Below are 13,002 nucleotides of genomic sequence, written 5' to 3' on the forward strand. Positions count from 1 at the left end.
GACATAAAGTGCCGTTCACATTTCAAAATAAGATATGGCCGTGACTCAATGGTCCACTTTTCCCGAATTCGAGCAGCGTCACTGATACCCTATCCGTGCTTATCCCCTATAAATTCAAATCTAACTCTTAATATTGGAGCAGGTGGTTTTACTAATCTTAGACCGGTCTGGGCGGCCGCACAGGACAGTCTGTCCGGTGCCGGTGAACATGTAGAGGAGGCTCAGGGAGCGAGGGGAGGGAGACAGGTCAAGGGGTTGGCAGGCACACAGAGCAAGCAGACAGGTGGAGGAGGCAGTAGACAGGAGACAGGTAGACCAGTGAAGGAGACTGACAGGCAGAGGAGGGGATCAGACAGGTTGAGGAGAGGATCAGACAGGTTGAGGAGGACAGCTAGGGGGAGGAGTTGGATGGATAGACAGGTGGAGAACATGGGGGGGACCAGTGGCGGAGGTAGTCCACCGGTGGAGGAGACAGGCATACATTATCATAATAATTATCAATATTATCATTTAATTATTAATGTAGAACCTGAGGGGAATCATCAGGGCCCTCTAAAGGGTTAAATGAAAGAAGCAACTGTGTCAGTAGGCTATATCAGAATGTTACTGACTCCAGTTTTTGAAAAGTAAAGCCGCCGAGGAGTTAATTGTTTTGTGATTTGTTATCTACGCCGTTTTCTAAGTTAAATTTAATTAAAAAGTTGGGAGTACAGGAAAACCCACAACAGATTGAATAGAAAAATGGATTTCTATCGCGATACCCGCGGATGAGTCAGTCAGTCAGTCAGTCAATCAACCCCAGGGAGTGCTGAAGCTCACGATTTGTACCACTAAGCTAGAAAACCAAACAGCACTCCCTTTAAAACTATTTATGCAGGTTATGTCCAGTGAAGAAACAGAAATGGGACTGATAATCTGTAATCAATAATGTAAATTTATTAGACACTAAACACAATAAATATACTGAAATGAAATCCCACGACACAAAAGTCAGAGTAAATAATGTTGAATACATATGTACGATTCGCATGCACAGAAAAGAAAGACTTCCCGTCAATTAGGCCGTAGGCACACGGACACAATTGTTTAACACACACACACACACACACACACACACACACACGAACACTGCAAACGGGATGCTGCCCCTACAAATTGTACTGCACAATGCCCATAGGCCACACTATATATAGATAGTAACCAAAAACACAGACAAAACAATTAGGCGAACAGGCCACTACTAGCAGACCTCCCCCCTAGACCGGCTTAAGTCTTTAGGTCAGCCAAAGACAATTGTGGCCAATATTCGAGGCACACATACATCAGAGTAAATAAAAAAAAACAATTAATTAAGCTCAGGAAAAAAAGTGTCTGGTTAAACAGACGAAGACAATCCTCCTCAAGTCATTCAGAGGGCTGCAGTCAGCTGATTATGCTTCTGGACTGCTTCTGATAATTTAGACATGATTACAGCTCTGATTGAAAAGACTGTCTAAGGAAATGGAATGGATAAACTTACGTTGACTACTCGTTATTATGCAAGCAAAGCTTCGGTAGCTTGCGTGTACCATTAACTGGCCACCATACGCACAGACACCAAGCCGAGAGTACAAACAGTGGACCGAGCTAGGTGCTACTCCGTAAGAATGAGTCTGCGCAAAAGACCAACAAACGCAACATTCCAACAAGACTCACGTTCTCCTATTGCACAGCTGAGACATCGAGGGGCTCTCGCTTCAATCCACACCGCAATATTATTCTCCCGTCCACGGCTCACAACTCTTTTGAAAGGGAAGTGCCACCTGTGCCACCTGATCTAGATAATCAGTGCCAGTGGACGGGACCAAGCTGCACTTCCCATCATAACCGTCCTACCTGCCACATATATATATATATATATATATATATATATATATATATATATATATATATATATATATATATATATATATATATATATATATATATATATATTTATGTCTAAATATTACACTGAAGTTCACACACAGCTGGTTTGACGATGGGATTATTTGTCTGAAGGACTTTTTTCAGTTCTTGTGATAACTCACTCTTTTCGGTTTGCTGCTCGTTGCATTGATAAGGCTGGACTAGCTTGTTCATTTAAAGTTTCTTTGCGACGGGGAAGGGGGATAAGAGGGTCAAGGTTGAAGAGTCACAATTCGCTACTGTGTATAACCAAACATGGACAGTAGGCTCTCTTCACTGGGAAGTAGGGTGTGGTTTAAATGGGTTGTCCTTACATAAAATGGGTAGATGAAAACGATGTTTCGTCCATTCTCAAAACATCTTCACTGAACATTTCTCGGAATCTGTATTATATAAGGCTGTTGTACTTCCATCAATAGGCCTACATTTTAACATCATCACCATTTTTTTGCCGGGTGAGTCGTTGCTTTAGCAGCCTATCCATAAAAGTGTTTAAAAAAGTTTGTTGATATTGAGATTTAAAATAAGGAGCGGAAACAAAACTTACTCATTTCCGCACTTATCCCATTGAAATGATTGAAATTCACCATCCATTTATACAGGAATCAGGAACAGGAAGATCCTATTTATTCTGCCTAGCAGAAGTTCAATATATAACGAAACAGGAAACCGGTGAAGAAATCCTGCTGTCTACGCATCCAACATTTAGAATCCCTACCCACTCGCCACGATGTCTGTCACCGCCCGGACAGCTGTGGATGCAGGGGGTCGGTGCCCACCTATCGAAATACCCCTGGAAGGCCTCATCCTGCCGCCCATCCTCACCGTATACGTCATACTTGGGCTTCTGGGAAACATAGTTGCCTTTTGGATCTTCTGCTGGAAGCTCAAAAGCTGGAAATGCACTGTGCAGTTCCTCTTCAACGTTTTAATTGCGGACTTCTTCGTGCTGGTGAGCTTGCCACTGAGGATCGATGACTTGCTCAGGGGTTACTGGGTTTTCGGTGACGGCATGTGCCGGATCAACCTCTTCCTGATGTTCACCAACCGTTCGGCCAGTATCGGCTTCATGACGGTTGTAGTGATCTACCGCTACTTTAAGGTAAGCTCACACTTAGACCGTTTACGTATTAGAGGTTGTTGGCAGTTAATAGGATATTAGTCCTATTCTATAGCGATTGGGACCTGGTTACCAAAAAAAAAAGTGAAATAGCGTCATTGTTCTGTTGAACATTGTTATCATCCAAATAGTAATATAAATTACATAAATATGTACAAGTACTTATGGAGCCATGGAGGAGGACAACATTTGTTTCAAGTTTATACACTCCTTCATTCACCTCATAAATCTGGCTGTCGTACTAATCCGTAGCCCAATTTAAATGATTTAGAGATTATATTTTTTATTCCTATGCTTAGTAGTGGAATTGCATAAGGATATGCAATTGTTTTTCTTGGCTTTTGGAAGAATTTAACTTCTAGCAAAGTACTGAATAGGCCTATGTATGTTGCGCACAATCACCAGAAGTCACAGAATCAGCAAAAATATAGTGATTGTGCTTTTTACAGTTAATTTCGACCCACTTCCTGTACACCTTTCCTCCATATATATGAGCCCCATCTCGGCAGGACCTCTCTAACCACAAGCCACCCAGGGCTTTACCCAAACTGTAAACCTAACAATTACTCCTACTAACTAATTATAGTGAAATAATTAACAAGAGGGACAGAGACAAGATAATGGGACATACGGAACAGGGCAGACGGTAGGCAATAATAATATTTATCTTTGCACACAATCAATTTTAATAGCATATGCGATCATAACTATACAGCCCTGACCTCACAGCAATTGCCTCTCCCTTCCCGCGCAGGTGGTGCACCCACACCACCGCTTCAACCGCATGACCAAGAGGCAGGCCTGGTACGCGGCGGCCTTCCTGTGGCTGCTAGTCATCGGTCCGCGGGTTCCCATGGTGGCGTTCAGCCATATCAAGGGCGAAGGCAACCAGACCCAGTGTTTCTTCTTCACGTCCTACGGGGAGGCGTCGCGGGCCAACCTCGTCCTGGTGCGCATGCACCGCATCCTGTCGGTGTTGGAGTTCCTCGTGCCCCTGGTCATGCTGCTCTTCTGCTCGGCGCGCATCTTTTGCGTCCTGAAGCGTCGGCAGATAGACATGGCTGAGAGTGTGCGCGCGTGCACGGCGATCGTGGTCGTGTTTGCAGTCTGCTTCCTGCCTGGCACGGTGACCACGCTGTGGGTTATCGGCGCGCAACGCCCAATCAACTGCGGCTCCTTTTACGCCTTCACCCAGCTCACCGCTGTATCGCTCGGCCTCAACTTCGTCAAATTGGTGATGGATCCCGTCATGTACTACTTCTGCAGCCCCATGTTCCAAAACGCCCTGGTGGGCGCGCTGCCGAAGGCGTTGCGCAATGGTGGTGGCTGCTTTGGCGGCGCAGGAGACGGGGGGGAGGTTGAAGGAGAGGCGGCAGCGGTGGGGACACAGTCCACCGCACAACATGAACTCTGACCCATCCCGACCGAGAATACGAGAAAGACGATGGAATGATGATTGATGACAGCATTATTATATATAAGTGAGGCCTTTATTATTAGCATTAACTGCCTTCAACTGTATTCAACTTTATAGCGCACATATTATTATGTGTCTGTATGTTCCTTCAATAGAGGAGGCTGCAGTATCAGTACCGCTGCACTTTAGGACCGCATATCATGGTTGCGTTCAAGGTTATCCAAGGTTTAGAGATGGTTATGATAAGAGAGGTTTAGGGTCTGGGTTAGTTTGGTTAGAAGGTTAGAAATGGTTAAGTTTAGGTATTGAGTTAGAGATGGTGAGTTTAAGGGTTAGGGTTATTTTAGGTAACATGTTTGACAGGTTAAGTAGCCTACACTCAAAAAAATAACTCATTGGATGAACACAAATAAATTGTGGGCAGGTTTTCCAGCCATTAAATTAATGTAGCCCCAACTCCATTTAAGTGTCTCCATGTAACATTATAAAATTGAGTTGGTCAAACCCAATTTTATCAAATACAGTCAAAATAAAGTAATTACATTAGTTGACCTAAACTGATTTACATTTCTTCAACTCAAATTAATATAATTAGTCTAAAATAAAATGAGGCAAAATGCTTCCTTTTTTTCATGTGACCCCCACACAGACACACATAACACCAAATCTGGTTGATGTGTTTTTATTTAAAACTGACAAAAACACATCCAAATATAGCCTACATAGATATGTTGAACTTCCACATGAAACTCATCAACGGATTGGTGACATCTACTCAACAACATCATGACTTTGTGTCAATACACAGAAAAACTGTCTTTACAAGCACAGATATCTGTTTCAGGTAGCAAAGCTAGGGCAAGTTGTGACAAGTTGGGATCAACCATGAACATTTTTTACCATTAACTGCAATATGTAATGCCTAAAACTGGTATAAAATACATATAACACATTCACACATAGAAACAGTACAAATATTTCCACCAAGCTCAGACTAAACTGAATAAAATGACTTTGAACTTGGATTTATTCTCTTCTCTTAAGTTTTTTTCGCTGTAATGAACACACTGCATTGCCTATCACATTGTAGAAAAGAAAATAAATCACTCTGCTGACTTTAAAACTAGTTACCAGGACTTGGAACACAACAATACAGTTTCAAATTGTACAATGGCTAAGGCCACCAAGTGGAAAGTCTGAGTCCCTTATGAAAAGAGTTTTATTTTCAGCTGCTGTATTTTTGAATTCAGCTTGTGTCCATCCAGGTTCATTATGATTTTCTGGAAGAACTCGAAGGTGTACTTCAGATTTTCGGGAAAGGCTAGATCAAGGGCATAAATGAGCCCAAATAGCATGATGAAGCCTGTAGTGACACTTCCAAGGTTGTTGAGGACTTTAATACCCTCAATCACAACTCCCACGTCGTCAGGCTCCTCGTGTCCGTCTCTTCGGATTGTGTAAATGCCCATGACTGTGGAGGTGATGTCCCTCTCTGCATCCTCAACATCAGTGGGCTGAACAACACAAACACAGAAAACAAATTTAATTAAAATGCTAAATAACAAACAGAAAACCATATACAAAATATAAATGCAACAGTTTATCAGTTGTCTTGATCAAAAAGCAGGTGCCAATTCTAAGACGGCTGTAGCCTATAACAATTGACCTAAGATATCTGGCCATTGGTAGTGATGGTGGTGTGTCAGATTTAATAGAATCGCCGGTTGCACACATCAGTGTTGTTTCCAGGGGGGTATTCCAGGGAGCGGGTTTTGTGACAACTCATAGTAAGTGAACCCTGATATGAGGGAAACTCTGGGTTTTCCGTTCCATTCCGTCACGAGCGCAACTCAGAACTTAAGAGTCTCCTGAACTGAAACCCACATGGCCAGATGGGGAGGGGAAGGGGCGACAGCGGAAAAGCGACCAGGCTTGCATAGTTTGTTCATCTTAAAACATTTATTTATTGAAATGTGGTGATATGTGATGACCTGCAGCCGCTGGTGACAACTCTCTGACCAATCAGCTGTCCGCAATGTTACACGTCACATTTTAGTAGCGCTTCAGCCGTTTTGGAACCGCAGCCGGGCAGGAAAAAAAAAAATATAGTACCGGGTACCAGATTCCAGGTACTTTCATGTAATGGAAACGCAAAAAGGCTGAGTCAAGTCGAGCCGGTACCATGCAGTGGAAACGTGGCTTAATAGTACTTATCAGAACCTAGCTTCACCTGCTGGATATTTTTGAAAAATGCTGCAGCTGTCAAAGCCAAGGCTGTAGCAGTGCAAGAGAGCGGAGTGGTATGTTAGTAACAGCTTTATGGCTAACACTCTTCAGTTGTAAAGCTATGCAGTGATCCCCTTTGAGTCTAACATGGAAAATATTTAGCAAAACTCACTGAGAACCCAAATCCATCCCTTCTTATAAAGGTGGGTGTGTCTGCGTGTGTCATGTGTATCTATGTAATTCACAGTCTATACAGTGAAATAAATGCAAGAAATGTAGAAAAAATGTGCGTTGCAATATCCTTTATGTTGCATGATTACATTAGTGATACGTATGGGTAACAATTATACTACATGAGAAAGACATGTATTAACTTACCAAATACTCTTTAAAGAACACATCCGGGTCTTCATTGACGTAGACCACAAGGCTTCTTAGGATGCACTCCCTCCTTAGGCTGATGTCATCGCACTAAAACATGGGAGACAAAGACATCTGGTTGTGATTGTGGTGCAGGAATTTGACTGTCTGTCCAAAATGAATTTCTCCCAAGGGAGACAAAGACTCATCATCTTATCTTAAAATTATATCTGCAATAGGTACATGTAGGTTTGAGATCAGTAAGAGCATGGAATGCTTTCAAACCTGGCCAGAGTGTAAAAATGTGTGGCAATGTGTTGTAATTTGTGTGCAGTTCATCTTTATGTTACTGATATTAAAAGAATACTTTGCCAAATTTAAACCAGATTATCATTACATGGAGAGGTGCATGTACAAGGACAGACAGCATGCCATTTTGTGTTGGTTCTAGGACTGTTTTTTTGTGTATGATGCACTGCAGTGCATTCCTGTAGTTACAGTTTTTGTTTGGGCAAAAGCCACAGCCCCTTTTCTCTAATCATGTAGCATCAATTTCCTAGTGTTATCAAAACACCATATTTTCAGTTGTTAAGTACTTGAGCAGCTATAGAAAAAAACTAAACTACCACCTGACAGTGAAAGTTTATTTGAAGTATTTACTAACCAGGTCGTTAATTTCCAGGATGCATTTGATCTTTTGCCCCTTAACTCCTCCTTTGCATGCGAAGACAGACAGAGAGAGAGAATCCTTGTTTGCTCAATTTAAAAAGACAGCCTGCACCGAATCGCCTTGTTGTTTACAACTACTTCTGGGTAGAAAACGAACGAGAGTTTAGCTATATATATCATGTTTTTCACGCCCTATCAGCGTTTAGACAAATCCGAAATGATTGAAGAAACATTACTATTTCTCTGTGTGTGTGTGTGTGTATTTCGTGTTGCTATGTGTTATATTTATTCCGTTTGGGGGACTTATTACGGTGCCTCAGTAGCTGCAGCTGACAGGGACACCCAATAGCAGTAGCTAAGCTAACGGCGGTAGCTAAGCTAACATCAGGACGTCAGCTGTTAAAACCCTCTCGTTGTCGGACACGACATGAAACTACTCCAGTAGCTCAGTCACGTTGTAACTCAGATATCCGCTGGAGAATTTTTTAATGGACCGTTTATTGAGTCACTGAGTTATTAAAGTCAAACTGGTAGCTAACGGCTAGCGACTAATCTATGATAACCATAACCACTCCGTCTTCCACCATTTCTCAAACAAAGCACATGGCTACTTAATATGCAGAATTCCGTTTTTTCTCTCTCTATTTTCATGGCTGACTGGCTGTTGGCTCTGTTGGCTAGCCTTTGGTGTTGTACACTGTATAGACATCACATAAATCACACACACAGCATTTAAAACGGCGATTTTTGACAAATTTGCTTTTATAAGCCATGAAAGTCAAGGACGTGATTGAATGCGCAAGTGTGTGGTTGTGTCTGTGAGTGGGGGAGGGGAGAGGAGCTCTAGCCAAAACAGGTCCATTTCGAGAGGTCATGTTCATGTAACACATTTTTTCCAGAAAACATACGGTTATAACCTCTATACAGCCTATGGGCAGAACATTAGTCAGAGTAGGGCCCGCCTAACCACAGACACTTAGCCTACTCAACTGTATTTTCCCTCCTGTAGCTATCTTAGCTAGCGACTTCACTTCACTGATGGTAAAACTCGTACGGCTTTACGGTCCGTTAACAGCAAAAGCTTTATAAATGCAACAAAATAAAATACTCACCATTGAGTGGAAAACAGCTATATCTCGCAGCAGTGTCAAGGAAGATGTCCGACTCCGAGAAGAATGAAGCGAGGAAGAGCGGGAGAATGTGAGAAAGAGACGGTTGGAGCGTGTTGCCTCGCACATGCGCAGTGGGTGGTCCCAATTCAAGTGAAACTCATTTTTTTTGAGTTAGCGAATGTCAAGGTGAAATTATTATGTTATCTCAATTAAATGTACATGTATAAGTTTTTAATAGATGTATTTGAGTAAATCAAACAACAATTAAATGTGTCACATCAAAGAAGGGCTTGAATCAGTTTTTTGAGTGTATGTGGTTAGCTATGTGTTGTATTTTATCACGTTTTCATGAATTATTCTAGAGTGACTAATGAATTGAAATGTGAAACTGTGGCCCTTGGACTGCGGTCCTGAAAATGCACCCTCTATTGTAGGAATGATCTCTTACTCCTTTGGCATGTACTGCATCCTTCTCACTATGCTGGTACTTTTGCACTGTTTTCTGTATTGTTCCAAGCAATAGAGCTGTGATTTTTCGTTTTCGTCTACAAGATATTGCATTATACAGTCACCCTGACTGTATATCAAGATTCATTGATAACCTTATTTTATTAACAGAAGATTTTAGTTAAATAGTGCATGACCCTATTTATGCTCATTCAATTACATATTCCTTTATTTAAAACAAATTATAGTAGGCCTACTTTTGGTAAATAGTAAAATAATAGGACAATTTTAATTTAGTCCATGAACTAAAATATTTTTTAGGTTTGTATTTTTTAATAAGTTTTTTTATATTGTTTTGCCAGAGCATGTACAATCATAGTAGCCTACATCTCATCAACTATTTGTAGTAGGCCTAAGAAGTGAATGGGTGAATACTTATGTTATCCTTTCAAAATCATAGGTAATTCCAGTGAAAATATACAAATATAAATAAAAATGGAACTCCTCACACCAACGTCACCTACATACTTTTACTTGTATGCATTGCTTTATACAATATTATTCACACACGATGCATTATGACACATTCCTCAACCATCATCTCCAATTTATCATGTTTTTGTAGTTTATGTTTGAGAAACAATTATCAGGGGAACATTTTGTAATGCAAGGAAATAAAAGTTTAACTTGTCAGAATATTAGACTTCCTTCATTATATTTGACATGCTATTATAATGAATTCACTGAGCCCCTATTATTATTTCCACAAAGAGTATTTTAAAGGTCCCATGGCATACTACTTTATGGATGCTTATATATAAGTGTTAGAGGGTCCTTAATACATTATTTGAAGACGTTCAAGAAATTCAGCCTTGGTGCAGAACTACAGCCAGTCCCACAATGAGCTTTCCACAAACGTGTTGCCCACGATTGTTGCCCGGGATTGTCTCCCGCCGGTGCCCCGGTGTCGGTGCCCTACTGTCGGAGCACCACTGCCGCGGGACACAACCGCCACGGGGCTCCACTACCGCCGCCTGGCAGCGGGGCTCAGGAGGGAGACAATCCCGGGCAACAATCCCGGGCAACATCCCTTTCTCCTCCATGTCGCGGTTCAATCTGGACTTCAGGGAGTCAAAGCCAAATTTCCTTTCCCCCGAATTCCTTCTCCACCATGGCCGAGATAACCCCTACTACGAGTCTCATTGTGGAAGGACCGTCAGAGATGTCAGAGAACCCGACGCAGTCTTTTCACCATGGGAGCTTAACGCCAGCCTTAACTTATGTTGCGTGTTATGCGCCATAACACTAACAGCAGAACGGTTATCCAAATAACAAAGAAATGTACATCACTTGCGTTACAATGTGTGTATTCACACACCCACACACACAAACGTGTCGCACGCACGGTCGTAGCTCATTGACTCATTGGCAAGCCAAATTCTCTGGGCGGGCAAAGCAGAGAAAGGGGAGGTAACCTTGACCCTTATGACGACATATGGAGCCAGATTCCTAATATTTAGTGAATATAGCCTATTATAAAACAATATTAATATTAGATCAAATGCACATGTATATTATCAATCTATATACAAATCTGTTCGTAGCTCATATTCGGAAAGTGGTCCCCCGTGGGCCAGGTGTATCTCATCCGTGTATCTCACGCTTTATAGGTCCATGATCATAGTCCATTCAGTCTGACCCGGGCTATAGGTGAGGCGGCTTGAACCAGCAATAAACCACAAACACCCTCCACAATAACATATGGAAACAGAAAAGTGTCCCACTGACAAATAATGGCGACTATGTTTAAATAGTATAAATATTTGTTGCAGTGCTGATGGAAAATAACTGCTAAACTCAAGCTAGGACGCGCTACAAGCACACCGACAGGTAGTTGAGGGAACAGAGTTAGAAAAGAGACCTCATGGAAGTTGTTGATTAGTTATTGCCGAACAGATGGTTGAAGAGTAACAACAACCTGTCTTATCGCATTGTAGGAGGATACTGAGTATTTATTTATTTTTTGTTCTATAAATATATATTCGCTGAAGAACAATGTCAGCATCCCAAATGAAACTACATCTCCGTATGGCCCTAGGACTAACTGTTTAGCAAATATGTATAAATAGCCTCAATAACTTTAAGAATACCTGTTGAAGCTTCATGCTTCAATAGAAAGCATGACACAAAAGAAATCACAAAATTCTCCATATTTTTACAACCGTCAAGTAACGTTATCTCTTTTCTTGGGTATGAGACAGCTTCATGGGAAAAACGTATTCAAGCATATAATCAAAAACAGGATGGTAATGAAAAAAACATGTGAGTAATACTTTCCAAGACAAAGGTTACATAAAAGTGTAACTTGGTCGTAATTTGGGGAAGGCTAATCAATTGGAGCAACTGTGTTTTTTCCATTTGCTTTCAACATTTCCTTTTTGACCTTTGGTATTTCTGGATGAGGAAGGAAATCAAACAAGTCATATTTCAAAAGTATCATGCCAAGTAGAGGCCATATCAGCCATATAATCCCTTTGGATGGCTTATTTTCTCTTTTTTTGGGGGGAATGTTTGGATTTAACATCTAATTAAAACTATGATAAACACTAACAACAAAATACAAGCTATGTACCCCAATATAATGGCCACATCTTATACCCCTGCATGTTATTGTTTTACTTTTTTTTTGCAGCTCTGATTGTTACATACCATGTTACTTTGTGATGTTGTTTTACAAATGTGTATAACAATGATTTCTATATCAAATAAGAATCATTTTACTATAGAAAAAGGTTTTTGGTTTCTCCAAAAATCAGATTTTAAGTATGATAAGTATTAAATCCACCAAGTTAAATAATGAATGATAATATAAAATAATAAAGGGTAAATCAAACAAAATCCTGGAAAATTATTTTAAAAGATTATTATAAAATATTTTCTTTATACAATTATTATAAAAAAATATTATTATTATTAACATTGCTTTTATTTAAGATTCTTATTCCAAATATGATTATAGAAATAATAATAATTATCAATACCATTTGCGTTGAACCAACATCGGCTCTCTGCACTTGGTTGTTAAAGGGTGTGGTTTAAATGGGTCCTCCACATAAAAGGAGTAGAAGAAAACGTTTTCTCGTTTCTTCACAAAAAATCTTCACTGGACAAGGCTCTGCTGTACTTCAATCAATAGGCTACTATTTAACATCAACACATTCTTTGCCGGGTGAGTCGTTGCTCTACTATACATATAAGTGTTTTTTTTAAAAAGTATGTTTAAATTGAGATTGAGATTTTCTCTTTTAAGATACAGAAACAGCTCTAACTCATTTCTCATTTATTGTATCCCATTGAAAGGATTGAAATACACAAGATTAATATGTATCCATTATTTATGTCCACCATTTGGTATATGTGACTTCATATTACTTGTTTCTACAGGAATCAGGAACAGTAAGATCCTGTTTATTCTGGTCAAATGTTTAGCAGAAGTTCAGTGGATAACAAAACAGGAAACAGGTGATGAAATCCGGCTGCCTGCTGCCTACGCATCCATAAAAAAGGTGAAAAAGTGGTACAAGTGAAATCCGTGTTTGCTTTTGCCCTCATGTATAAATTGTTCAATCCCTTTAGAAAAAAGGATGTGAAGAGGAAGAAAATAAAATGCCCATATTCCTGCTTCCTCTTAATAAGCTCTAATC

The 13,002-nt window shown here is 40.5% G+C and overlaps 1 protein-coding gene across 1 annotated transcript; it reads left to right on the forward strand.

The window, feature by feature from the left end:
- Window positions 1-2,290: 2,290 nt before the first annotated feature.
- On the forward strand, window positions 2,291-4,942 carry LOC307090503 (hydroxycarboxylic acid receptor 2-like). Its single transcript, XM_079757183.1, has 3 exons — window positions 2,291-2,402; window positions 2,550-3,049; window positions 3,822-4,942. Exons 2-3 carry the CDS (start codon window positions 2,678-2,680, stop codon window positions 4,479-4,481), a joined length of 1,032 nt encoding a protein of 343 aa, XP_079613309.1. The 5' UTR covers window positions 2,291-2,402; window positions 2,550-2,677; the 3' UTR covers window positions 4,482-4,942.
- Window positions 4,943-13,002: the final 8,060 nt, after the last annotated feature.

This window comes from Pollachius pollachius (genome assembly GCF_949987615.1).
Source record: "Pollachius pollachius genome assembly, chromosome: 19".
Classification (NCBI taxonomy): Eukaryota; Metazoa; Chordata; class Actinopteri; order Gadiformes; family Gadidae; genus Pollachius; species Pollachius pollachius.

What these genes read in the sequence shown, in the direction of transcription:
- LOC307090503 (XM_079757183.1), top strand. Translation starts at nt 2,678, where the DNA reads ATGTCTGTCACCGCCCGGACAGCTGTGGATGCAGGGGGTCGGTGCCCA. An exon ending in TGATCTACCGCTACTTTAAG is followed by an intron (nt 3,050 to 3,821) that starts GTAAGCTCACAC and finishes CTTCCCGCGCAG; the next exon opens with GTGGTGCACCCACACCACCG.